Source organism: Lagopus leucura, unplaced genomic scaffold, assembly GCF_019238085.1.
Source record: "Lagopus leucura isolate 7727_CA_CO unplaced genomic scaffold, USGS_WTPT01 Super-Scaffold_100015, whole genome shotgun sequence".
NCBI classification, from domain to species: domain Eukaryota; kingdom Metazoa; phylum Chordata; class Aves; order Galliformes; family Phasianidae; genus Lagopus; species Lagopus leucura.
This window is the reverse complement of record NW_024962269.1, coordinates 4,187,465-4,215,346: the sequence shown is the minus strand read 5'-3', so window position 1 is coordinate 4,215,346 and position 27,882 is coordinate 4,187,465. Positions and strand designations below refer to the sequence as shown.

Here is a 27,882-nt window from a genome sequence, read left to right as displayed (position 1 = left end):
GAACGTTCCAGATGCTTAACAGTCCCTGCACGCACCAAATGAGTAACAGCATGGCCAAGAGCAGGCTGCTCTTACTCGCCCTTCCCTTAAACTCGATAGCTACGACAGTCTGAGCCAGTAACTGCTTTTAGCCCTTATCTGAATTTTACTTTAAAGACACTTTTTTTTCTTTACAAGATCCAGTGTTCAGATGTATAAATACTGAATGAGCTTTAAATATTCATGTTCTTCAGAAGGGCTTGTCAATATTGTTTTTGACTTGCCATGCCAACTTGTCAGTTTCATTATTTCTTCTTTCCCCCAAGACTGGTTCCAAAGACTTAATAGAAGCTATACAGAATATGAAGGTTTATTTCAAAAGAATACATTTGCAAGAATACACATAAATGCACTCAATGTAACAGTACCTTCTGCAAAAATAGGTTACATAATACCCAGTAATGAAAGAACAATCTTATTTCTCTACAAATTAGAAAGCAGAGAGAATAGCCTGGACAACCTTCAAAACGGAGGTTATAGCTGTGTATGTTGTGAGAAGGAGCCAACTTTAAAGCATGACACCACAGAGCTAATGCTGGTAAATCAAACTAGCACACAGCTGCAACCCATTCTTTTATACAAGATTAACAAATATTTTGGTTCCAATTTGTCTTTATACAGCTCTAGTGCCTCAGGGAAAATGCTTATCAAAGATACACAAAAACTATCCAAAATTACAACGTAACTATTAAAATGCCTCCAAAATTGAGAGGAAAGTAAGCATGTTAAATTAAAAAAATTTAATCAGGAGTTCTGGACAAGATTTCCTGTTTTTAATCAGAGAAAGTTTACAAGAAATTTCAATAAGTTATCTTGAAACCAAGCAGCTGTAGATCTTAGAATCTTCGTGGAGGTCCACCTTTAAATGGCTTAAATCCTGAGCCACTGCCCCTCTGCATGGAATTCCCTGTGATCTGTACAACTCTATTTATTGGTGACGAGTTACTGGAAACAAAGGTGTTAAAGAAGTGTTATCAAAAGAGTCTACACTCTTGGTGCACAGATAAGAACATCCATACTTCTCATCTCACTTAACTGTTAAGTCTCAAAGGAATCTTCAAACCATTCAAGACAAGAGGCTTTACAGGAAGCTTCTGAGTTTGCAATTGAACAGCACTAGCAGAACAAGAACTGTGGAGCCAAGTTCTGGCATTTAAGGACGGATTGCATGTTGCACAGCAGCAAGCCCTCGCTGCTACGCTGAGTCTACTGCACTTCTAAAGGATAATGTGCACACTGGGAGCTCAGTGGGGAAGTCGAAGGAAGGAACAATTTTTGTACCTCGTGTGTGGAGACATCATGCCACTTCCTCCACGGCCATCTCCCATTCTCCTTGCATCATGATACCCACTTCCTTGAGAACTAGGTCCATGCCACTCTTTCCTTGGTCCAGTTTCACGACTGTGCCGTTCAACAACATGTCTGTCTTCATTGTAGTGCTAGCAAGAAAGTTATTTTAAGAATGAAAGGCCTATTTCATCATCAACATGAAGTGAGTTTTTCAAGAAAGCTAAGCCCAGAACTCTCCAGCGTTACTACTTAAAATGTAGTAGTTTGGGCTTTCAATCCATAAGCATCTAAATCTTAAAATAAGTCTTGTTAAAGTAACTCTAGATATCAAAATGGAACTATTTTGCAGTAATGAGTGTGCAAAGGGTGAAGTTTCATGAGCTTGTAATTTACTCCCAGTTCTACCCCAAGCACATAACAACTAAATAAGTATGTTCCATGTATCTGCAGAAAGAAACGTTAAATGCTTCAGTTGAGAGTCGCATGAAAAATTTAGGCTGTTGGCTCTCAAGACAAATCATACAGAATGTTTTCTCACTAAGAAGTACACTGCAAATAACATGCAGTGTCAGATTAAGAACCTGAAAATACTATCGTAACACATTATGAAAAGCCTAATCAGCAACTCATTCACATGCTGTTCTGACCCACCTGAAAGAAACTAGACTTAAGAACTGGGTATGTTTTCTGCAGACACTTTAGCTTAATTAAGGAAAAAAGCAATACAAACACTATTTAAAGGGAAACAAGCAGTTTTAAGCTAGTTAGAATGCTTGTTATGATTTATCTGATGCTATGTGGTCAGCTGATTTTTCCAGCATGATTTTTTATTTCTCAGTTTCTTCCTGCCTCGTGCATAAACAAAGAATTACTTACTTGTCCTCCACCACCTCGTTCTCCCATCACTCCTCGTTCTCCTTCCCTGCTTCCATACCCAGAAGCGCTGCTTCGGCTCCCAGGAGGTGCACCTCTTACATGTCCAGACACTTCTCTTCCTGACCGATCTGGCCTCTCACCTCTGTAAAAGTTGCTTTTATCAAAATTGTGGTTTCAGTATAATATAATAGATATCAAAACCTAACAGACTTGTAAAACTCCATATTGCTAGCAACTTGCAGTTGGATTCTTGGAAACATTGTTTTAAATCTACATGGCTCGCTAAATATTGAAAAGTTTGCATGTATTTGTTTATATCAGCATTCTCACATAAAAAGCCTCCTTCCTATATATCTCTATGCATAATTATGCATATTCATATGAATAAGAATAGACTGCTAGGTGTCAGCATAGAGTTTACTGATGTTTAGCATATGCGACAGAGTAATCATCAAGCTTTTCCTACTGTTTTGGAAAGAGACTTTGCTAGTCTTTAGGAGGAAAACTGTTCTCTCTTTACCCATCAGTTCTGGAGGCATTATTACCATGGATAAATTCTACAAGAATCACTACTTTCACTAGTTGTATATCCAGGAAGTTTACCTGCCATCACGTTTGTCTGTGCTTATGCTTCCCTCGTTCTTCCAATTTGTTTGCCTAGGTGGATTTGAACCAGTCTCTCTTGGATGTCGACCGTGTGGTATTTCAGGTCTGTCATGAATGATCACTGTTCTTCTTTCATCTCTGTCTCCTCGCACTTCCCGTCTGTCTGTATCTCGAAGTTCACCTCTTGGTGGTGGCGGCTCATTTCTTCGGGAGTCACTGAAATTCTTTGGGTATCTCTCAAACCCTGGTTCTTCTCTTCGTGCTGTTGGGCGAGTCTTTTTTGCTTCACCTTGATTTACAAATCGTTCTCGCCTAGGTTGTTAAAGCAGGAAAAAGTCATTTGCTTGTCTTCCATTCTTCCCTTTTCTCCTTAAATATAAGCTCAGAGGTTAGGAGATACTATTCATATAATCATATTTAAAAATACTATTCATCTTTTTACATGGTATACATTGCAAGAATCCTTACACACTGAATTACATTTATCTTTACAGTTAGCATTTTAAGCTTGAGTTCTTAAATCCATCTGAACATTTTTCAGTGGATTTTTCTGTGTGTAGTTTGGCGTCTACAATATTGAAGCTCTTGTAGGGTCTCCTTTTTACCTTCCTGGTATGAAGCACAGGGAATGCTAGATTTAGCCTTGCTTCTTAAGGAGATTAATTAACCAAGCAGGAAAGGTCTAATTCATGAGAACCCATTTGTGACAAGGTATAAAAGAAGAGTAATTGCAAAATTTCTTTTGTAACATGATGAAAAGATCACCATGCAGCAATGTAACATCTCCAGGAAAAAAACATATAAATGGCCAGTCCTGAAGTGATTTCTAGACACTGATACAATTCTGTTGCTGCACAATGACATCTTTAACTATTCTAAATTTAAAGATGTTGGCAGTCCAATACCTGCTGCCCCATTATCATAACTTACCTGTCAAAAGACGACGATGGAACAGAACCTTCTGGATATCGCCCCCGTTCTCTGTGATCAAAATCATTAAATCTGTTCGGCTGGCGGCTGTAATCTGAACTATGACTAAAACGTGCATCTGTATCAAGAGCCATCTTCTTACTCTCACTCCAGTAAGGATCATCTCTCCTTTAAGAGAAACAAAGGAGCCATCATCAATTACATGTATCCAAATCACAGCCTAATAATACAGAAAATAGTTTCAATTATGCATCAGTCGTCTGCTTTAAAGGCAAGCATTTGGACCCTTGTAAAGCTTCTAAAGGAATAAGATTGTGTCAGATTGATAAATGTAAGAAAAATGTTTTTGGTGTTTTTTGTTTCTTTAGACTACCCATCAACAGTATTTTGTAGCTTAGATTTTAGATACCATCAGTATAGAAGAATCCAACCAAAATTCTGCCATCAAAAGTCTTCCAGAATAAATAATAACAGCAGCTTTCTAGATAAAAAAAAATAATAATCAAAACAGCTTTCTCAGAAAGGAACAGTGCAGAAAGCATCACCTCCTTGATCATCAGAAGCACTCAGGTGCAGTCTTCACGATGAGAAGGCAAGACACTGTTACTTCATGTGGGGAATAAAGACAGCTTCATTTTCATGTACTTCAGTGTTCTGCTATTGTCTCTAGCATGAGACCTTACAGTTGCCTTCTATTGTGCCTCCCTTAAGTCAACTTCATGGCTAAGATCTCAGACCTATTTTCTCAACTATAGAAACTACTTCTGAGCTTTGATTCAGGTGGCTCAAGCAGCCAGTGGTACAAGTCATCAATTTCAGCACAAACAAAAAGCCAGCACACTGGCTCCTCTGAACCATTAATTTATCAGGAAAGTAAATTCTTAATGAATTAGAATCTGGAAATTTTGGCCGTTAAGGCAGAAGAATAGCTTTTCTCAGCAAATGCACTCAATTGTACTTTTGGTACAGTAAGAATTAATTAATGGGATGCTTCTATGTCAAAGCTCTCTGATACAGATACCACGTTTCACACCTGACATACACTGATGTCAAAAATAAATACCAGAAATTCAGTTCTTCTGTTTAGACTTGTTTCAGATACAACCACATTTTCAAGTCACAAACAGCTCCCAGCTCTTTGTAAGGGTTATAAAACAACGCTTTCAGAACTAGATTACCTGTGATCTACATCACGTGGACGTTTCAAAGCGTTCCTCTTTTCCTGTTCATAGCGAAGCTGTTGTTGTTGTCGACGAAGTTCCTCCCTTTCACGAGCAATACGCTCTGCTTCTTTTCGACGTTCCTACCATGAAAGGGATGGGTAAAGAAACACATCAGACACAAGAGCTCTAATTAGAGATTCCTATGAAACACTCAGTAAGTATACAGAACTAACGTTTGACAGTTTTCTACTAAAGGCTGTCTGATACAATTCATGCTTGGATAGCATCCAAGACTCAAGAGCATGAAGGAATATTTCTCTGAAGAAGAGACAATGCATCTGTTAGGTATAAAAATCTCCAAGTGCTTCCTCATGTTACTAATATGTTCACTGCCCAGAAATACAGCTCATTAAGTTTGCTATACCACTGTTCTCTAGGAAAAAGCTAGTAAAATTACTTAAGAGTAGCTAGTAGAAGCAATGTCACCTACTGAACTTCAGTATTAGTGTTTCTGACAGACACTACTGTATCAAGAACTTGCTATCAAATTACTAGTCAAACAAGGTAAAGACTGCTGCTGCTGTTTTGCAATGTTGCCTATTTATTGTTGGGGTGGTTCTTTTCAGGCCTGAGTGGAAGGCCAAAGAGAAATTCATACCAAGTGCAAAGTGAGTTACAGTCCTCAACTGACAGTGCATTATAGTCTGAACTACAAGAAGTATACCTGTTCAATACGAACACGCTCTCTTTCCAAACGCTCTCGTTCCATCCTTTCCCTCTCTAGCTTTTGCCTTTCAATTTCTAATCGTTCCCTTTCTCTCTGCAAGCATTCTTCTCGTTCGTGCATTATTCGTATACGTTCTCTCTCCCGACGTTCCCTCTCAGCAATTTCTCTTCTCCTGAAGAAAGACAATAAAAACAACAAAAAGAGGTAGCAGAAACTGAATTGGAAAAGTTTCTCCTCTAAAACTAACATCACCATAGGCACAGACATTCATAAACTATTTGTGAGAAGGCTAGTACTGAGAGAAGCCTACTCCTTTTAGCTCTAAGTAGCCAAACTGTATTCTACAGAACCACTTAAGTAGACAACAGCTACTGAAACATTTAAGTCATAAATTATCATTCCGATTATTTTTTTTTTCCATGATTCATACTGCTGCATTGTTATCTGGCAGGTACAACAGTAGCCTAGCAAATAATACCGTTTTGATCTTAAGAATACTTTAAGCTGCTGCACACTTCAGACTAACAAAATTTTAATTACTTTCTGTCCAAAAATGAGACAGAAAAACATGACTGTTCCGACTTGCACAGACAGTATTCTTGTGTGTTTCCTTCATCCCCACCTCCAATGGAACAGCTTACAGGAAGCAGGAAAGGTATTTTCTCCTGTAAGATCTATGCTTGCTAGAAATTCCTTTGTTTTGGGAAATCCAATTAAAAGCACACTTGACTATTCTCTGCAAACTTTTTGTCACATAAAACAAACAGAATAAAAGAAAGTAGCCATTTAGTCCTTTTATGTAAGAGACAAGAGGGTATTATGCTCGATTCATCATTAAGGCATGTAATAGATCTCTAAAAATTACTATTTTTGGCCACATCTCCTATTCAACTTCTTGTCTTTCACAAAGCAAACTAGCATGCAGTCACACCCCCACTAACAAGCACTAAGCTATGCACATACACATATGGCTTTTGAAGTATTAAACAAAAAATTGTGAGTCATTTTATTTGTATAAGGGTACTGTTAGGCACAACCTCAGACTTTAACATCTGAGTGAAAGGTTTGACGGAATACATTCTAATTAGGTTTCTAAATAAAGTATCTGATCAATTAATGTGTAAAATAGCCTTTAGCAAAAAGTTGAATTACTACCTTCGGAGTTCAACAGCTCGTCGTATTCTTTCCAATCGAACCATGTGTTCTCGCAATCTCTGTTCCTTCATCTTTTCAAAAGGCAAGATATCCTTTCTACCCCTGTATTCCCTGAATTTCACTTTATCTTGAATAATACGCTCTTTGTTCCTCAATATCTGTGGCTATAGACAGAGATTACAATGGTTATTTCAGAAGTCTCATTCACTTAGGGAGATTTCTGGATGCTACGTTCAAATACCATTAACTACTGAGCATAGAAAGCTTCTATCTAAGCTTAGTAGTTTATGATACTTCACAGACTCATCAGGAAAAAAATAATAATGATATGTGTGTAAGGTAGCATCAAATCATAAGGATTCCAGTAAATTGACAGATACTTACTTTCTCAAACCTTCCCCTTCTCACTGTCCTAGAGTGGCCTTGGTCTCCTTTTGTTTGGTCAAGAACTACAACATGACCTGGGCTTTTACCACCTAGGGAATAAAGAAGGAAAAAAAAGGGGGGGGGGGGGGGGGGGGGATTTTTTTAAAACAGAGTCTTCATTTGCTTATTACAGATATTCATTGACTTGGAGATTCAGAAATGTCACTGAAGTGCTACTGGTAGCAGAAGCATGCCAGCACATTTCTGTAGCTAAGCAGTAGTATGATGCATGGAACTTCACATTGGGTCTGAAGCAATAGATATTGCTGGATTGTAGAGATGAATCAGTGGTTAATTATTTTCTTTCCAACTAAAAGCAAGAACATGCCCCCCAAACAAGTCAGACACAGATTCACAAGGAGGAAACATGGCTATATTGCATACTTATTCTTTTCTTTTCTTCAGTTTTTTTAGTGGATTCTTGATTAGGGCCACTTGCTCCATTATCACTCTTCTCATCTTTACCTTCTGTTTTCTTGGCTTCTTTACTTTCTTTTTTTTCAGATTTCTCAGATTTCTTCTCTTCTTTTTTGGTTGACGGTGTTCTTGTTAGGAGAGAAACACACAAACACAGTGAGGAAATTCAACTTAAGGGATTTTCACAACTTTAGGAGACATGTGAATGTTCTTACTTGCTGGTTTTATCACTTGATGTGGTTTTCTTATCTCCTGTGCTTCTACTGGAGCTGGATTTCTCATCGCTTTCCTTCTTCAGCTCCTTTTTGGAGGGATCGCCTTTCACCTACATTTTTTTCAAAAGCAAATATGTTAATACAGATTTTTATCCAAGATGGTCTATTTGGGTGAGCTTTTCATCTTATTAAACCTACTTTCTCAACAGAAATTTGTTGTCCGTGCAGCTCTGTCCGATGAAGGTGGGCGATACATCTGGCCACTTCTGTACTAGAAGACATGGTTACTATGCCGTAACATTTTGCCCCCGGACTTCGTGCGTTTGTGACCACCTTTGCACCAAGTACCTACATAAGCAGGTGAAGATTAGGTCTTTAGAAATAGATTTCTAGTGAGGAACAGATGATATGCCAATAACCTTTTCACCCTAGTATATAGGGAACAACAACAACAACAAAAACCTCACCCTATTAGAAGGAAAAACGCTACAAGTTTTGTAAAGCAAACAACCACACCTTTTCAAAACCTTTATCCCAACTTCCAAATTATGGCAAATTAAAGTGTATGTCATGTTTTGGCCAGTAACAACCTCACGCGTGTTACCTCACCTCTCTTTTTTTTTTTTGAGAACCACCATCAAAATTCATGCTGATCTAAAATTGATGTTTCATCTATAATGGATGAACATGCATAAAAGAAACAGGTCAGCCGCTGCCAATTAATCACAAGAAGGTATAGTAAATTGCTGCCTAATATTCCTTGAGGCAAAAAGTTCTTTAAAAGGTAACTACCAAATGCAGCTTTGGTAACCAACTCTTAGACATGTGCCTCTTGAGAAAACATGAAGTCTTGTGTTGTGGCTCCTTGTTAGAATTTCAGTAACAACAGGAGCAAGTCTTATTGGTTGACACAATTTATAGTGCATTAATTCAATCATTTAGCAGCCTGCAGTCATTTAGTCATTACATTTTTCCCCATTTACTTAAAAGTGGGTACAGAAGTACATACAGCTGCTAAACATCTATCAAGCAAAAACAAGCAGAGAATTGGAAATTTTAACAAAACAGACTCTTACGTTTCACTACTCATGAAGTCATTAAATAAAACTGCCTTCTTAATTTATTATAAAAACCAGATTCATAGAATTCCCATACTAACCCAAAATCCAGGAAAACTGACTTAGTTTGAGCAGTCTGTAATAAACTTCATAAGAAGAGTCCCCAGAAGAGTAGACATTAGCAGTCATATATCTTGGCTTATTTTTCCCCCACTAAGAAGCCCTTAGAACACTTATTTTTTTAGTAAGTTTTTCAATCTTAGATACAGTTGCTGCAGAAGAACTTAGCCATGGCTATTCAACTAAAAACAAAATCTCAAGGCTTAAAATCAGTCCTGACCTCAATGTTAGTGCCATTTATACCTTACCTCAAAAGGAAAACAACTTATGAAGTAATAGGTCTTCCTGTAAGTACAAATTCTAGCTTAAGGTTCTGAATGTACCGCGGGTTTTTTTAGGTTATAATGGTCAGATATTTCATCTCAGATTTGTGTTTAAATGAAGTAATAGTCAATTTCTGTATTTGCATAGAGTAAGGGTGTCATGGTTTCAGCTGGGACAGAGCTAATTTCTCCTTTACAGTATGGTATGAATTCTGTGTTTTGGCTTTAGGAGAAAAACAGTGCTGATAACACACCAGTTTACAGTTCTTGCTGAGCAGTGCTGTACAGAGCCAAGGCCATTTCGGTTTCTCAGATCCTTATACTGTCCTGCCAGTGAGAGAGGCTGAGGGAGACAAGGAGCTGGGAAGGGACAGAACCAGGAGAGCTGACCTAAACTGGCCAAAGGGATACTCCATATGACATCATGTGGGAAAAGCCTGAAAACAGTGGGGAGTTGGTCTGAGAGCTGCTGCAGCTTGGGGACTGGCTGGGCGTCAGTTGGCAGGAGGTGAGGATATGCACAGGGCATCACTTGGTTTGTATATATAGTAATAACTGTAACTCTTCCTGCCCTCCCCCCCCTCCTTTCTTCTCTCTTAGTAAATAGCTTTTATCTCAACCCACAAGTTGTATGTAGTTGTTTTAGGTTGTTTTTTTTCCCCTGATTCTCTCTCATTGGGAGTGGAGGGAGTGAGAAAACCATCCCAGCGTGGTGTTCAGCTGCCTGCTGGGATAAACCACAACAAGGGGTTATGAGGGAGGAGGCACACACAACACACAATATCACACCAGATGAAATACCTTTCCATATTTTCCAAAGAGATTTTTCAAGTCAGCAGCTTTTGTGTTGGAAGAGAGTCCGCTAACCCACAGGTTTCTAGTTGAACTTCCACTGCTACCACTAGCACTGCTTCCACTTCCTGAAACAAGTTTTGCAAAACAGCCAACAGAATTAAGGAGACAAAGATTCAATGAATATTGAACTAAACTGTTGCTGACAAGAGAAACTTAGCCTGTTACCTTTAAGTAACTGTTTATCCGGTTACCTTTCTTGAAAAGACTTCTATATAAAAAAAATATGCACCATAAGAATTCATTCATTCACCCACGTAATGAGACCAACAGCTTGGCTTACTTGACAGAGCTAGGAAATCGTACAACACTCTGTTTAAGGCATGCTTTACTTCTTATTTAGGTGAGTTTATTAAGCTTCAACTTCTGGTTCTTATGGTAACTTCCATCTAGAAACGCACCCAACATTTGCTTTTCGTTACTATGTCTTTACACTAATCAAATTACCAAAGCAATGACTGAAGAGTTAATGGAGGAGACAGTTAATCCTCAACATAACTCATTTTTCCTAGCCTCCAGAATCTGTTTACTTCCACAGCTTCTTGGTGGCTACCCTCCATCCAGAGCAGCTTTTTAACACACTGCTGGATGTAGCTTACCAAATGTTATTTTGCACATAAAGGAAAATAATAAGGACAAATAGAAAAAAGAAAAAAAAAAATCCATAAGAAAAAAACAAACATGTTTTAGCCATTATTGTAACAACTCAGAACTGAGAACCCAAGAGTCACATACAAATCCCCAACATCTCTTGTACTGTTTTGTTCAGCTTCTTGTTGTTTGCTGTTAGGTGTATGACTGCTTCTGTTCAAACATAGCTGGTTGTACAGGCTGGACAAGCACAGGAGCTCCAGTTAAACAGCTGGAAACTCTGATGGTGTGCAGATTTCAAAGGTAGTTTAACCACCCTCAGAAACAGCTGGCTTTCCTTCTTCAACGCATCAAGATGGACCAAGAGCAAAAGGTAATAAAACCTCAGCTATCTTCTTTATCTTTATAATCCTGGATTATCTTGATAAACTGTGATATACTAAGTTTATCATTAAGTAGCAACTATCTTGGCTTTGCATATTATATTTTTAAGACAGCCTTATGACAGTGACTATTACAGATGTTGTAAATGCTACATGGAAACAGATTTGCCATTTCTTTAATCATCATAAATATAAAATTATCATGAGCAGACAGGCATATACAGATGACTGAATTATGTCTGTCATACAAATTTCTCCTAAAAACTTCATTTCTCATGTGAAGTTCCATTCATCCTTTGTGATACGAGAGATTTTTTGATAAAGATTGTTGGGAAAGAGCAAAAAAGGCAAATTAAGGAGGCACATCAGCTTGTAAGAATATATTTGCTCAGCTCTGAAGCATCCATATAACTGTCGACATTAATGCACACCAGAGCTCCAATATGAATTTTTCATTGTAAACCTGGTTTTTGTGGTAACAGAAGGAAACACCAAGGTATACAAAGAGCTTCCAACGTTACTGCCTTGACAGCCACATGCACCATTTTGCTAGCCAGCATGTTAGCTGCAGCTAACATAACTATGTATAACTATGTAACTGTGTTACACTGCAGCTGAAAGTTCACTTTATTTAAAACCGAGCAAGAATTGAGGTCTGAACAAATAATTTAACTGGTGTTACATTTAGTAACTGCATGTGGCTTTTTTACATTTTTATGCGTATATACAATCAGTCCTTTAGGCTGATGTCAAGTCACAGCAAGCATATCTGACAATGATACCTTCTTATCAAAACAAACACCTAGGAGATGTTGAGTTTGCTCACAACGGTATTTTGAAATAGAAGAATATATTTCCACTGAGTCCCCAGAATAGGTATTTTTGATCTTATAAGAAATCTGACATTGTAAGAAGGACACACACAAAGAGCTAGTGACTACTGCACCCCTGGCACAATTTACTACAGACAAGTTCAATCATATAAGCCATTTTAATACATAGCAAGGATGTTCTCGAAGGGAAAGACTTCAAGACAGTGCTGCCCTAACTTGTAATAGTTACCTTTATCATCCTTTGACGTTGTCTTGCTTTCTTTAGATTCCTTAGTAGAGCTAGAGAAGCAAATTAAAAATCAGAAGAAAATTGAAAATACAGAATTTGCTAAGCATTGCATTTTATACTAACAGACAAGTTAACATTTCAAAAAATAAAAAAAAAGGCTAGACTGTGTATTTGAACAAATGATTCCCTCATGGATTCTTGCACTGATTTTCCCCAGGATGCCTGAAGATCTAGATTTTCTGACAACTCTATTCAGTGGATATATGGCAATCTTCTCCAGATTTCAGGACGGGGACTTGACTTCATTTTGTGTTCTTAGAACTGATAGCTGTTCATTACCATCATCACAAGGACATTTAAAAAACTTGTCAAATTGGAAAAAAAAAATAAATAAATGCTGACAATTCGACAATGCAATCAGTAGGACATAGTGTCTATACGAAGATCTTGAATTTTAAAAAGTAACTTATGGCGGTCAAAAAAATCTATAGGCAGGAGCATAGGATACTAATTACAAGATTCTTGCTGCTACCCCCTTAATGTAGAGTGATCTTATTGAATGCTGGCACTCAGTATCGTAAAGAACTGACATAGAAAAACAAACCTCTTTGCTTGACCAGAGGCCCCAGTAGACGAGGGACCTTTCTTCAAAGTATCCTTTTCTTTGTCTCCAGATTCTGCTTTCTTTGAACCTTCTCTGGCTTCCTTCTTGACAGGATCACCCTTCACGCAGTCTTCCTTCTTACCATCTTTATGGTTCTCAGTCATCTCATAGTCCTTGCTTTCCTTCTCCAGGCTCTGTGAAATGGCATCCTGCCCATCCTTTGGCTTACTTGCTTCAGAATCTGTAATTTTCACATTTTTACCTGTTTCTAGGAGGTCATCACCATCAAAATCCAGAGTGATGGCATCTTCAGCCTGGATTGTAACCGATATGTTATCATCCTCAGCTTCTTTCACAGACGTGTTAGCTTCCATCTCTTCGTGAGCCGTGTGATCAGCCTCAGCTAGGCTTTCTTCTGAAGGAAGAGGTTTAGATACTTCTTGTGTACCATCACCAGAACCTGCTTTATCTAAGAGGATTTAACAGGAATAAATATGGCAAAACAAGAAGTTTAAACAATTTCATATGCATATGCTAGAATAGGACCTAGAAAATACAAAGCCAGTTATTAGCACTGATGGAAGGTTAGGAAAAAACACAAGGTGTATTAACACAAATATAAATCCTTTACCCAGGATCACTTATTCTTCATGGCAAAACACATTTCCTAGAGACAAATACCAAAATATTAGGAGTCAGAATATGGTTCCATCCTGGAGATACCCGTTCTTCATAAGAAGTATCCATTTTCCAGTTTAGGATTTAGCATGTCATAAGAAAATAGTTGCCTTGGATGCTCACAGTTTGGTTTAATCCAGCTTTCAATCTTCCTGGTTTTGAGACTTCCAACCTTCCCAAATCCAAAAGTATTACAGTCTTGGAGAATTTCAGTCAGTCTTCCACATTGGTAATCTTTGGCTTTTCCTTTCCAAGCTTGTCATTTGGCAGTCAAGTTAACTGTACAAGGCTACTGCAGAAAATAGAGGAGTGAGCTTTAATCCAGAGTTCGTAGACAGATGGTTCTCAGTCTTCATCCACTGGACAGATTTTCCATCTCAGTCCTACACCGGCACCTCAGACGGTGTTCTTCAGCTTGCACTGGACATATTTCAGTCGTAGGTCCCTCGTACACAAGAAGTCTGTAGTTTTATCCTGTAACTTCAGTGTTTATTCCATCTTGCGTAACGTGATGTTCCATGTCCTTTTCTAGTCCACAGTACGTAGAATCCTTAAGACTTCTGTCCAGAAAGTCTGTTTGCCCAAATGCATTATATTCCTTCCATAGTTTCACTAATGAGTACAGCTTTAAAATAAAGGTAGCCACTCCACAGGTTTCCAAACACTTGTTTTACCATTCTGTATACAAATGGTATTTCCAAGTGACAGTAAGCCAAGCATATGATGGTCCACACATTTTTGGGTGCTTAGGTTCAGTGTAAGGGAGTATCATTTCAACTCAATTAAACATCAGTTACTGCAGTGCAAGTTGGAAGCATTTGCATCAAGACTTACCGTATACTAGAATCAGAGTCCTTGAATACTATGGTTGCTTTTGTGTTTGTTTTTCATTTTTTAAGATTCATGGTATTGCAACTATACTATACATCCACCACAGTAACTGATAAGTACTGTAATTAACTCTTAAAAGTAAAATAACTCTTAAGAGTGAGATAAACCCATTGACTGCAATGATTCCAGGTGCTGAGCTTAATAAGGAAACAACTGATACTGGAGACAAGACTAAGATTAGTAAAGAGACCAAATGTTACAAGAGAAAATTGCCTGCTCTTACCAGGCTAAAGACTTCTGAACTATATTAAACTTCAAACATACCTTTCTCATTTTCCTCATCTTCACCATCCTGCAAGAAAAAGGAAGTCAAGACTAAATGTCTTCTATTTTAGATCTTAAGGTAGAACAATTCATATTTTCCATCAAACTTCAATCACATGAAGGCTAATTAAATAAGTGAGACACTACTTCCAAAGAAAATACGATACAGAAACTAAGACTGTGTTCCTTCCTTGTCAAATCACTGAAAATTTGTACCAAAGCTCACTAGTATCTGTCTGCAACACCTACAATTGGCTGCAACATCAAACTGTCCCCTGTCCTGCTATAGCATTTAGAACAGATGGATGTCACACTTCTAAGCACTATTTTCAGTGAAAATTAAGTACTCCATCACTGGCTTTGAAAGCTTATGAGAAGGAGGCCTACCTCATTTCAGACTTTTCATTCAGTATTTCAAGGTGAAACACAATAAGTAAATTCTTGTCAAAATCTAACACCTCTAATAAGACATGATGTATGAGATGTCCCTTTTTGAGATGTCAGTTCCATGTAACTCAGACTGTATTTCTGAGCTTAGAGATGTTACAAATGTTAGCATTAAAAAAATCAAAACAAAACAATAACATTCCCCAGAGACACGTTTCCAATTTAAACCAGAAGTTCCATGCCTAACAGCTGTATATACTATGTTATCATTTGTCATAGCCCTCTAAAGCACCTTTAAGACAGTTTAGAAAACATTCCTTGCTAAGTTTATGCAATGAATAGTCCCAGATTACACATGGGAGTTTGCATTTATATGTGATGCCTTATTTGGAAGTCACAATTATTTGCTCTATTAAAAACAAACAAACAAATAAAAGCTCTGTTAATGCAGCACAATGAAGATGAGAACAAACAGTAAACATCCTAAGATGCAAGCTGGAACAAAAGGCAGTCTAAAATTAGCTAATGTGCAAAACAATTAGAAATTATTTGGAACTCACGTGGACACTTGGAAAAGTGTAATCCTCCATGTCTTGACCTTCATTTTCCTATAATAACATAAAAGGAACTTGCTCAGCAAGAGATTTGCTTTACGACACTTGAAAAAAAAGAACAAGCAGAGCTGAGAGAGTCAGTTAACTCAAAACATTTTAGCTACATCAATATACAATCGAAAAGTGAGAACTTTTCATGACTTCCATCTCCAATCAAGTTCAGTGTTCAGACTAACTACGTCATTACTAATAACAAGGAAAAGAATCACCTGGGAAGTCAATTTTGGACTATGGTACAATTTTATCAATTAATACCACATTTATTTCAGGCCTATTCAGATACAAAGCAAGAAAAAAAAACAGAAAGAAAAAGATTTCCAAACTATCTTCTAGAGATAAGAAAGCAAGATGAAGTGGAAAAACTAGTTCTGACTTCCCATGAATACATGTTGCTGATAACAATGCACTTAAAATACACAGTACCTGATTTTCAGAATCCTTTTCTACATCTTCTGTTGTCTCTGCTGGCTCCACGTTGAGGTATTTTTTCTTTTCTGCAGAGGGGAGTTCTTTAGAGTTCAAGTTCTCGTCTTCAGCAGATTCTTTAAAGTCCTTCACTTCATCATTTCCATCTTGATCGCTTGTATCTTGAGTCTCCAATTCACTTTCCTGTTTGGAGCAAACAACAAATATTTGACATTACTGTTGTCACTGGATATATTAATAAAAAAAAAAACCAACACAAATCAGTGTTTTTGCAAAGTTTGTTTGTTTGTTTGTTTTCGCTTTAACTAAAACCAAACAATGAACTTAAACAGAAACTGGAATATACTTCAATTTTTGAAAACAAAACAAAAAAAATACATACTTTTATTACCTTGACAAAGGAATCATCTTCAACCGAAGCATCACCAGTTGATTCATCAGCCTCCTGCTTTTTACCTGACAAAACAGGACAGGCTAATGACAAAAGCTGCTAAGTATAGCATGCTTTCTTTCAATACTGATTACATGTAGGGCATTACTTTATTATTCTCTATGTGTTCCAGTTTATCTGAGCTGTTCACTACTGTTCAACTCTCCTGAAGTCTAGTGTTTTTTAAGATGAGGAGAGAAAAAAAGTCAGATGAGTGAGTATGAACAATTAATGCTGTTTCATAAACAAGAAGATACATCCAAGTCAGTGACTTGATAAAATATCAAGTCCTGTACTTTTAGCTACAATGAAATGTAAGAGAACATTAAGTATACACATCTAGCATTCCTGGAGCTAAAGTATACCTTATAACTTAAGATTTTGGAAAGACTGGTCTTTATAGGATAGCTAACATCTCAGAGCAACTTCAGTTAAAAAGAACTTCTGACAATCGTCTAGCCACCCAACCTCCAGAGAGCTGCAGAGAGCACCAATTTCCAAGTTACAATCATGTTGCTCAAGGTTTCATCTAGCTATGGTTTTGATTATCTGCAAGTCTGGAAGGTTCTCAAAGCCACCTTTATTGACAGCTTTTCATCACTGCAGGGAATAATCAGCAGCACAAATGAGGTCATGCATCTAATTTACACAGGGCACATTTCACTGAAGAATTCTAGTACACACGTGCTTTTTTCAACTAAAGATGGTTCAGTGAAGATGACAACTAGACAGATTGCCCTTTGGAACCCACTGCATTTCACAGAATCATAAAAGTTGGAAAAGACCCTTAAGATCATCTAGCCCAACTGTCAGCCCATCGCCATCATGCCCATTAAACCATGTCACTCAGTGCCACATCAACCCCCTTCTTGAAAATCTCCAGGGACAACGACCCTGGACCACCTCCTGGGCAGCCCATGCCAATACCTTACCACTCCTGAGAAGAAATTATTCCTAATATCCAACCTGAACCTCCTCAGGTGCAACTTAAGGCCATCCCTTCTCATCCTATTGCCATTATCTGTGAGAAGAGGCTGACCCTACCTCACCACGACTTCCTTACAGGAGCTGTAGAGAGCAATAATATCTCCCCTGAGTCTTCTCTTCTCCTGACTGAACAATCACAGTTCCCTCAGCTGCTCCCCATAACACTTGCACTCCAGAGCCCTCACAGCTTCATTGCCCTTCTCTGGACACAGGGCCTCAGTGTCTTTCTTGTAAGAAGGAACCCGAAACAAAACTCTACTTAAAATCTTGAGACCTCACCAGAGCTGCTCTGTATGTGGGATGATCACCTCCAGCTCCTGCTGGCTGCACTGTCTCCAATAGAAGCCAGGATACCATTGGCTTTCTCGGCCACCTGGGCACACTGCTGGCTGCAGAGCCTCCTACCGCCAGGCAGATCGACACGTCCTCCCAGCTTGGTATCATCTGCAGATTTACTGAGGATGCATTCAATCCTCTCATCCAGATCATCAATAAAGATATTAAATAGGGCCATCCCCAACTCTGATCCCTGAGTAACACCAGTTGTGACCAGTCACCAGTTGGATTTAACTCCAAGCTCTGGGCCCAGCCCTCCAGCCTGTCTCGTACCCTGTGAAGCATACCTGTCCAAGCAATGGCTGCCAGCTTCAAACCTTCAGCAAAAACAAGACCAAAGAACACTAAATACAGACAAGTCCATACCAACATGCCCCTCTTAGGGCTTTTTGTCCAATTCATTCTATTGAACAGGAGCCTATGTTACAATTTTAAGCAGCTCAATTAGAAAACAGCTCTTTTGGGAAGAAATGTTGCTATCTTCTGTTGAAAATTTGTATCAGTTCAAGATGCAAATGAGATGAGTTGTTCTCACTGAAAGGCAACACTGACAGCATGCATACACTGTTTTGCAGTTTTCAGCTCAGAAGTACTGTAGTCTCCAGGAAAAGACACGTGGTGGAAGTTATGTTTATGATTACAAAACATAAGAAAGTTCCAGTCTAAATGCATAGAGAAAACCAACAAAATTTCTCTTTTTTTTTATCTGGAATGCAGTAAATTTCAATAGATTTGTGAGATTTCAGAGGAGAAAAAAAAAAAAAAAAAAAAAAACCCAAAAAAACTCAGAAGCACAGGTATACTGAGAAAAGCTAGCTTTCCAGAGAAAGAGATGCAGACTGGCATGACAAAGAATAGTTTCTGATATGCTTCACAGCTGATGTCTGAAGAAAGAGTATCCCAAACTTTGTACTAATATTTCACCATTCTACAATATAACCTATAGCTGCCGATAATCTCAATAAAAGTAAAAAGTGGAGAGACTGCAAGGACACATCCATCTATTTTCTGCTTTAACATTCCCATTTCAGTTCTTCAGTTTGTTAAACCCGCAGGTCCAAGTTCTTCCTGTGTCCAAACCCACTTAACCATACGGAGAAATACCAATGCGTACAGCTGATGCCAGACATTTAGCAACCAGCTGGCATGTACGATCTTGAAAACTATTTAAATTCATTCGTTTTGCCTGAGGAAATCTGGCAGGTGAACTTTACAGTGAATAAAAAAGAACTGACGCTGCTATCTCTACTACGTCCCATCACTCTGCACTGGCGGCTCGAGGTAGGAAGTTTACTTTCAGTAACAGAGTTGCGTTTCAGGTTACTTTGACCTGATCAGTTACTTACTTCACAGGACTGATGTTGGCACAGGCTCATCAGTGACGGTGACTTGCTAAAAAGTAAAAAGAAAAAACCAAACCTGCATTCATGAAAATTCAAAACTTCTCTCCGTTGGTTCACTGCAGACTGCCAAAGTGAGACTGTAACCAACATCCTTCAGAAACCAACGTTTGTGAATGTGCTCAAAACCAGTCTCACTTAGAGGAAAATAACCGTGGCTGGAAGGTATGTTAAGAACTACTGTCCTGACAGCTGAGCCTTCTGAAAACAGGCGCAGTGAGTCTCAACTCATACAAGCTGTCAACAAACTGAAACATCTCATGTGTACGGTTATCTACGCAGTGGCTACTGAAAATGTCAGTGGCGTAAATAGTACTCACCACAAATGTGGGTTCCTGAGCTAACAACACAAACAGTAATTTGCCTTGGTATGATGGCACTCCTTTGTAAGCTGTGCTCAATCACTTTTCTGGCAACGGATACACACCATAAAATTGCAACAGACTATTTACCCAGAGAATGGGTATCCTCTTTAAGTAGGAGATTTAGAACATCTTTTAAAATATTGTTTTAACAATATGTGGTTTATTTTCTACCATTTACAAGTGCTACAGTGGTTTAACTTTGCCCTACCCATTTGTGGCCCTCTACATAAGGAGCTGAGACTGAATATCCAAAATTACCTAACTGTGTATTGTAGACAAGTCTTCAACAGTTCAACCTATATCAATATTCCATATCGAGTTTTCCTAACAGACAGTGCTCAGAAAGCCACCTCACTTCTTCCACAGACCCTAAGAGTTGCAGCAGAATTCTTGACTACAAAAGACATTCAGATCTAAAATTGATGATACAGCTGATTTCCAACCCACACCCCCAGAGAAACCTTTCCTCCTATTCACCTCTCTGTCTGCAGAGAGAAAATTTATCCATTACTCCCACTCTCTTACCTTTTCTAAGGCTCTGTTTTCTTTCTAACTTCAAGAAACATTCAATACTCCTCCTACTCTGCTTTGTACAGCAGTAGTAGTGTGAACAAAAAAAAAATCCTGCTGAACTGATAGTGTCATTCATTTTACTGCTAGGCAGCAGTAAAATAATTGAAGTTACAAACCCACTAGAACTAGTCTCAAGTTATTGGGAGGTGAAACATCAGCACAAGGCTTGGAACAATCTGTGAACAAAATCAGTAAAGGATGCAACACTACACATAATGAAGAGTACATACAAGCCTAAGGAGGATCAAGATACTTCATTTTAAGAGAAAATTTAGCATGCATCTCCTACATGCCTTCAAAAGTTTCTTAGTGACGTAGTTAGGGAATATATTTTTCAAGTGGTAGATTTCCAGGTGTGGGGGGAAACGTCCTGGCCATCAACAACATATTTTAACAAAAAAAAATAACAACAGATAGAGAAGACAAAATCAAAATCAGCAGTTAATACAAAGAATGCATAGCTGAAAAGAAAGAGTCTGACTTTGGTAGAATGCATTTCTCTCCAGCTCAAAGGTACAGATCAGAAAAAACAGCAGTAATCCAGTGAGATCCTAAAAGATTTTCCCTTGACCAATTAGTGATTTTTTTTTTTCTTGTTCTTAATTTGGAAGATTAGTGAAGCATAAACCTTTCTGTTTTGGCACAAAATATGCTCCTAAGACTTTTGTACTCCCAAAAGTAAAGAGAAAGTTTTGAGTTTGCAAGAGTGAGCAGATAAGAACTTAATGAAGGTCATGTTTTGCTTTGAGTTGTACTAAGGCTGTACACGTGATACATATGAGCCTTACAATTTAATTCCACAGAAGAGGTGGCAACAAGCAGCCACTGAAGTCTTGGCTCAGGCAGCAGCAACACTAGCAGGCAAACTATCTTTGTGGAAGCAAAACAGTACAACTACACAAGAAGCCGGTTCAAGAACGTTGTCAGTCTAGTTTGGAGACCAGGAGGATAAAAAGCAGCAGATTAGAAAAGCATTCATCACAGCAGAACTAACTGCCATTCAGATCTCTACATTAAAAATTGTGGAAGTATGTCCTTATTTAGCTTCCATGTTGTTTTCTTAAGCATTGGTTACCACCCTCAGAGTAAGGAACAAAGTAATGCCGCAGAAGAGAATGAAATCATATTCTCAGCTTATTTGCCTTCACTTTTCTAGTGTGCCAGAAGCACAGCTGGGATGTCACTCAAACTCTCTATAAAGACATTTTATTATTAAACTGCCCTCTCACAGCACCAGACAGAAACAACAATAACCATTTCCACCACTGAACCCAGCCTAAGACAAGTGACAGTGGTATAAGGTCAACCATTTCCAAAGCAGGTATCTATGAACACAGATATATGTTCATAGCATATATATGTTCAGTGAAGAACACTATGTGTAAAGCAGACATTCCCTTCTTCCCCAATTTTACTTGACAGGTTACAGACACCCTCAGAAACAGAAAACAAACAACTCTCCCTCAAAACTCAAGGTCACAAAACACAAATAGTTACGCATAAGTAAACAGTGCCAACAAAATCTCTGCCAAATATATCAGTTTATAATCTAGATAATCATTTTTCACAACATAAGAACAGAAATCTCTTAATATGACATTTTAAGTCACACTGAACATTCTGATTATATTCATGAATCTCTCGATTATAAACCTTCAGCGACAATCGTGTTGATAAGTCACAGCACACAGCCCTCCCTAAGCTCTGACCACCTACTGTTCCACACTCACCACTAACATGGGCCAGGTACTGTCTCACAGCTGAGCAACCCACCAGCTCACCCCTTGCCCTGGCACAGGCTCTTAGCCACTACACTGACACCCACCCATGAACACTCCATGCTCAGGATCCCATTCTATGGCACATCCCCAAAAATCTTACAGAACATTTACAATGTTAACGAGCATGGCACAAATCTCTGGGATCCAAAGACTACAGCCACCACCTTATGACAAAACACCTGACCAACACATCCCATACATACACAGCACCCCTATACTTTGCAAGGCCCAATGCATTCCACACCCTCAGTGATAAGCAGATGTGTGACACAGGGAGACAGACAGAGCATGCTGCAGGAAAAGGAAGCAAGCCGGTGCAACAGGTGGTGATGGGGGAAACAGAGATGATGAGGAAGGAAATACCATGACTGGAAGCAAGTGCGGAGGATTTATGTACAACAGAACTCAAACAGTAAAGCACAGGCACAGGTGGGGCCACGGTTCATTACTTCTTTCTTAAGGTGCTGCATGCAACAAAAACTTGTTTAAATCTAATCAACAGGTATTCACCTTTGCCTTTAGCTGGCTTCTTGGTAGGTGTGTCAGCAGAAACAGTTATTTCAATGTTATCCGGATCACCTCCCTCCTCTTCGATGGCCTGAACAAGATACAGAATGGCAGTTCTTAATGGAGTTCGTTTGGAAGCAAGATGCTGTCACTTTAGGATACGGGCGAGCCAAGTCATTACGTTTTCAGCTAAACAGTGTCTTACGGAACACTTCACGTTAAACCTCCCACCAAAAGCCGGGGGAGAGGGAGGAAAGACTGACGCCAGTGACAGCGGTTTGTTTAAGCCGTTCGCGTGACATTCCGAAGGACAACTTATCGAACATCGGCACGTTTCTCTCGGGAATCACTGCGCCGGGCCGCCGGTCAGCCGCAGCGACACGAAGGGCCAGGCAGCAGGCAGCGAGCTGCAGCCGCCCGGGAGGGCCTCAAGGCCGCGGGCCGAGCCCCGCCTGACGCCTCCGCTCCCCGCGGCCGGGCAGGGCGTGCCGACGCCGGGCGGGCAGGGCCGAGCCGGGCAGGACGACCCTCAGCCCTCCGCCGGCAGCGGTAGCGGCACCGGGAGCGGCCCCGCCCCCCTCACCGGGGCCGGGAGAACCCCGCCCCCCTCACGGCGCTGCCCCCGGCCCGGGCCGCGCCGCTCGGCCGGGCCCGCCGGAGCTCTCACCTGCTTGAGCCGGGAGATGAGCACGGTCTTCACGCCGGTGACGTCCAAGTTACGCCGCTTCAGCTCCGACTTGAGGTCGATGACGCGCAGGTCGCTGATCTTCTTGCTCTCGGTGGGAGGCGGCGCCGCGGCCGCCGGAGCGGTGGGCGCCCCGGGAGCCCCCGCGGCGGCGGGAGACGAGGCGGCGGCGGCCATCTTAGAGCGACTGAGCGCGGAGCCGCACGCACAATGAAACCCCCCCGCCCTGCCGGGCCGCGCGGTACCCGGATGGAGGCCGCGGCCGACCTGAGGCGCGGCGCAGGCGCGGTGCGGCTCACCTGGCCTCTGGACCTCCCCGCGAGAGGTTGGCGGCGGGCGGGTCGGGCGGGCGGGGGTGAGGGCCGCGGTGCGGCCCCGCGGAGCCCGCCCAGGAGGACGGGACAGCGCTCGGCGCTGGCCGGGCCCTCGCTTCTTCAGGGAGCGGCGCTGAGAGCCATGAGGTGCCCCGGGGCGGCGCGGGCTGGGCCAGGCCTGGCGGGAGGCTTGGGGCCGGGCGCCGAGGCAGGGCGGGGCCGAGCGGGCGGGGAGGGCGTCTGCCTCCGGGAGCCGGGCTGTGTGCCCCGCCGGGCGTTTTGAAGCCTCGGTCAGGAGCAGATGACGGCGCGGCGTCTGCGTGCGTCTGTCGGTTCGAGCTCGCGGTCGCGGGCCTCCGTGCCGGGGCTGCAGCGCGTCCGCCCGCTCGTAGCGCCGCGCTCGGCCCCAGCGGCGTTCCGGGTTCGCCGAGACAAAAGCGGAGCGGTTGTTAGCCGCGCGGTGCCGGGCTGGGTCGGAGCTCCGCCGTGTCCCGGCTTGTCGGGGTGTGGAGACGTGCGAAGCGCGGGGTCCGGCTGCGATCGGTCTCGCTCGCGGTAAACAGAGTGCCTTTCGCTTTGTCGCAGCGATCCTCTGTGCTGTCTTCATTCAGAAATTGTGTGCTGATGAAACTGGAAGGATGTGTTCGTTTCACTTAATAAATCTGTTACGAACTTTTTTTTTTTTTCTTTTTTCTTTTTTTTTTTTTTTGGTGCCAGGAATCCAACGGACTGGTTGGTAATGCCTTCATCTTCTCTGTTTCCAGAGCGTGCATAATCCTTCAGCATTATCATTATATTACTTCAGTAATATCGTTTAACAAAGGCTGACATCCATCCATTTAAAAGTTAAGCATATGGTAAAGCCTAAAACGGAATTTGCACTGATGACGCGCTGGAACAGGTTGCCAGGGGAGGTTGTGGATGCATCCCTGGAGGCATTCAAGGCCAGACTGGATGTGGCTCTGGGCAGCCTGGTCTGCTAGTTGGCGACCCTGCACATAGTAGGGGGTTGGAACTGGATGGTCATTGTGGTCCTTTTCAACCCAGGGCTTTCTATGATTCTGTGACTGTGTATTTTAAACATCTCTTGGTGGAGCTTGGAATGGTAGAGATTTAGTAAAAAGAGCAGTCTTAAGTGGGAGATGAGTGTATGTTCTTGCTCATGCTGTCCTCTGTGACAACACTTGCACTAACTTCTAATTTATCAGAAATGACTGTGAGGTTAACCGATGAGCTCCTTAGTTTTACTTTAGACCACAGAAACAGATTTTGTGCGTGTTCGTGTGACTTTCAAACAGTACATGAATAAGTCCGAATTTTATTTCAGTTCTGCTTTGAGTTCAGCCATGTACCACAATCTCAGCCAGGATTGCCAGCTCCCCTGCAGCAGCATTATACCAGGAGAGACAAACCGCACTGCTTCGGTTCTGTCCTCAGTCCTGGGAATGACCAGCAGGTTAACACCTGCAGTGCTCACCTGCTTTTGCAGCAGTATCTCTACTCACCTAAACCTCTTCATTTGTCGGTTGATGTCACGCAGATGTCAAAGCTGTTAGTTTAAAAAGCCAACAGTGACCTTAAAACATAGTCTCAGTTATCCTGCCTCGAGGCATGGTACGCTATTAGGAAAACAGCGTTGACTGATGTTCGTCTAACCTGTTCCTAAAGCCTTAAATAGGGATGCCAATAATTCCTCGGTCTAGTCTAGCCCTTAACTATCCTTTTTCATATGCCTCATTTTAATCCCTTTTGCTGCAGTTTTGCCTTCTTACTCTGATTCTAAAGGACAGAGTTCCTTTTTGCTTTGCAGCATTCTTATGTGATGACTGTTTTGTTCACTCTTTGTTCACTGTTTTTGGAGTATAAATCCACATTATTTTCTTTTTTTGATCAGAGTTCCAGAACAGACGACCTTTTTCTGTTGCACCCCCCCAGCTCTTCTCCATTCTTCAAATTGCCTTAGTGACAGCACTTCCAATGGTGCATCTGAGAGCTGTGGCGCTTTTTTCAACTCACAAAGGTGTAATGTGTGCAGTTTATGATCCACTCTACCTGTTGGTTTCTTTCCTGAACGTTTACTACAGAACTTTCTCTGCAGTTTATTTCTTGCTAAGAGCAGAACTTTGCACTTCTGTTCATTACATGTGTACATTTTTTGAGATGATTTCAGACTTCACTGTTGACTTTTGCTCCGTTTGTATTACCTCTAAACATGGTGTTAGGTGCGGGTTTATACTTACAATGTCTAAGCTGTTATGCAAAGATATGAGGGTCTTTATGGGATATAAACTGCAGGTTTGATGCTGAACTACTTGCAGCGATGCTCAGGGTACGAGAGGTTTGGGACCAGGTTTATGTGGTTTCTATCCAGATGAAGTTTCCTCATAAAGTTGCTTATAAAAGGAAGTTTCCTCATAAAAATGTCGATGGAACAGAATGTCAAAAGTCTTAATAAAAGCTGAGATCTTCAGTTTATTCATATTCGTATAACATAACTGAAAATAAAGTTGGTTTGATTTGTCAATGAAAAATCATGTTGGTTGGCATTTTTCACATTATTTCAAGAAATACCTCTCATGATCAGGTATATTTGAGTTTGCTGAGGAATTTAAGTCTATATTGGATGGCTTCTAACTTCCTGGGGTTGGCTGATTTGTTGGTTGTAAAAAAAAAAAGTATAAATACTCTGTCTTTTTACAATCTCTTTGAAAATCAGTAGGTGTTTCAAGAGAAGATTGTTATGTACAGTTAGACTCTGAAGTTTGTGGTCAAGTTTGGTTAAGAGACAATAGTATCTGTTCAAAGAGGAGAAATGTTTGTTGCAGATGTTGGTTTTTAAATAGCAACAATGATAAAACTCCCAAACTGTGCTCCTGTAAATTCATTTTTGTCTGTCTTACCTGTGAGACACATGAGAGTTCTGACCACCCTTAGATTTTTTTATTGTGTTTTTTAATGGGCTTTGTAGTTCTGCATAGAAAATTATCTCAGTTTCAGCAGTGCTGACTGATCAGTTCCTTACATCACACTGAAACATAATGAAAGACCGAACGCCAGCTCTTGTATTTTCTATGGCTTAATGCACTTGGGGTGTCCCGTGCAGTTCAAATGATTGGGCTCTAAAAACAGTGTTACTTTTTTAAGACAAGCAGAAGTTTCTGCCGCTTTCTTTGCTTCCTTCTTTAAGGCAGCCTCACAGGCAGAGTGCTCACCTGGAGCTGAGCAGTCTCTGCCCAGCTTTCTCTTCCCACAGCTGCAGTTTGTCGGGACGCCTTTCAGAAAAGGTGTTGGTTGACGAAAAGATGGAGAGGGGAGATACGGTGTAACACACTGTTGGTTCAAAAGCCCATCTTGTTACACAAGGTTTCATTCCAGCTTCAGGCTTTTGTTTGTTTGCTTCAGAAAGCTGAAGCTCTAATGCAATATTTTGCATTCTGCGTTTGTTGCTAACTTCATCAAAGCTAGTTATTTCAGCAGTAAATGATGCAGTGACTCAGTTCCTTTTTGGATGTAGCTTTTTTTGAGTGATGTAAGTTAACTGAGATCAACAGGAAGAGTCCATTTTACTTTGAAAGGCACCATCTCCTGATTCCTGTGCTACATTGCCACAATTTCAGACTCTGCTTTTCAGTAATTCTCGTATCAGTCTGTATTTAAACCTCTGACCAAGCTTACATTTAAAAATTGTTGGCTGCACTATTTCTGTCTTCTGGGGAAGAGGGAGGGAAAGGCAAGAATGAACGATTCCATTTGAGGTATTTCAGTGGATACCCGACAAGTAGGTGCGTTTTGAAATGAAGGCTCACTGCTAATTTAATACACATAATTGCTAGAAAAATAGCTCTTCTACTTCGGATGTATAGTTTTCTTTCTGATGTATTATTGATGCACTGTATGATGAGCAGTCAGAAGACTTCAAGAGTGAGTTTTTGATCTTAAGTCACTTCCATTACAGTTCATACTGACAAGCAAGGGAAGAGGAACACAATCCACTCAGAAATCAAAGGCCAATATTTTCCTTTCTGTGTCTGCTTGAAAATATATGAACTCGCTAGGAAGTGACTACTGAATTTCTTAGTGTAAAATGAGATCTTTGAGTGCAAGGTACTTCTGTTTGTTTAAAATCTAATTGCCCTAAAAATAGCTGCTGATTCATAATTAAAAGCCATGTATTTGGTCACATTATGTGTCCTAATGCGCTGCACAGAAGTGCATCTCACCTTTCAAAGCCATATTGGGCTGGATAACATGAAATGGGTGAGTAGAGGGGCCTTCCTGCATCTAAGGTTGACAGGTACATGGGATACTTTACATTTCCATCTGTCTAAAATACAAACAGCTCCTAGTGGTGCACGTTATCTTCCAGAGCTTTCAAAAGCTCCAAGCTGAATCACATTAATTCCTCTATTTATCCTCATAAAATGTCTCACAGCCAGCTGCAGAATTTTATTTTTGACTCTGCAAGTG

The 27,882-nt window shown here is 40.5% G+C and overlaps 2 protein-coding genes across 11 annotated transcripts in view; one reads left to right on the top strand and one right to left on the bottom strand.

Moving 5' to 3' along the window:
• Positions 1-333: 333 nt before the first annotated feature.
• SLTM (SAFB like transcription modulator) lies at positions 334-23,278 on the bottom strand. 4 transcript variants are annotated; one of them, XM_042875984.1, is made up of 21 exons: positions 23,084-23,278; positions 22,420-22,507; positions 16,429-16,493; positions 16,035-16,220; positions 15,558-15,605; positions 14,611-14,638; positions 12,778-13,246; positions 12,174-12,223; positions 10,087-10,211; positions 8,043-8,192; positions 7,845-7,954; positions 7,597-7,757; positions 7,171-7,262; positions 6,787-6,950; positions 5,629-5,803; positions 4,920-5,044; positions 3,742-3,909; positions 2,809-3,123; positions 2,206-2,359; positions 1,321-1,478; positions 334-984 (listed from the first exon to the last, which is right to left on the bottom strand). In XM_042875984.1, the coding sequence occupies exons 1-21, from the start codon at positions 23,276-23,278 to the stop codon at positions 876-878; spliced, it is 3,135 nt and encodes a 1,044-aa protein (XP_042731918.1). In that variant the 3' UTR covers positions 334-875. The 4 variants fall into 4 exon arrangements, with proteins under 4 accessions (XP_042731918.1, XP_042731920.1, XP_042731919.1 ...); XM_042875986.1 differs by having other exon boundaries at positions 2,206-2,347; XM_042875985.1 differs by having other exon boundaries at positions 10,087-10,205.
• Positions 23,279-23,351: 73 nt separating this feature from the next.
• The window catches only part of RNF111 (ring finger protein 111), a 52,176-nt gene continuing 47,645 nt past the window's right edge, over positions 23,352-27,882 (top strand). For 4 of the 7 annotated variants that reach the window (XM_042875680.1, XM_042875676.1, XM_042875677.1 and 1 more), the window contains exon 1: positions 23,544-23,562. In XM_042875680.1, the coding sequence (XP_042731614.1) occupies positions 23,558-23,562 (5 nt within the window). In that variant the 5' untranslated portion in view covers positions 23,544-23,557. Of the gene's footprint in view, positions 23,427-23,541; positions 23,563-27,882 lie in introns of those variants that run through there. The other 3 variants (XM_042875678.1, XM_042875681.1, XM_042875682.1) reach the window with 3 other exon arrangements.

Bases quoted from the DNA above. Each gene is read 5' to 3' on its own strand.
- SLTM (XM_042875984.1), bottom strand. From the start codon at position 23,278: ATGGCCGCCGCCGCCTCGTCTCCCGCCGCCGCGGGGGCTCCCGGGGCG. The intron at 22,508-23,083 runs GTGAGAGCTCCG...TATCTTGTTCAG, and splicing joins TCATCTCCCGGCTCAAGCAG to GCCATCGAAGAGGAGGGAGG. The intron at 2,360-2,808 runs GTAAACTTCCTG...TTTTGATAAAAG, and splicing joins ACAGACAAACGTGATGGCAG to CAACTTTTACAGAGGTGAGA.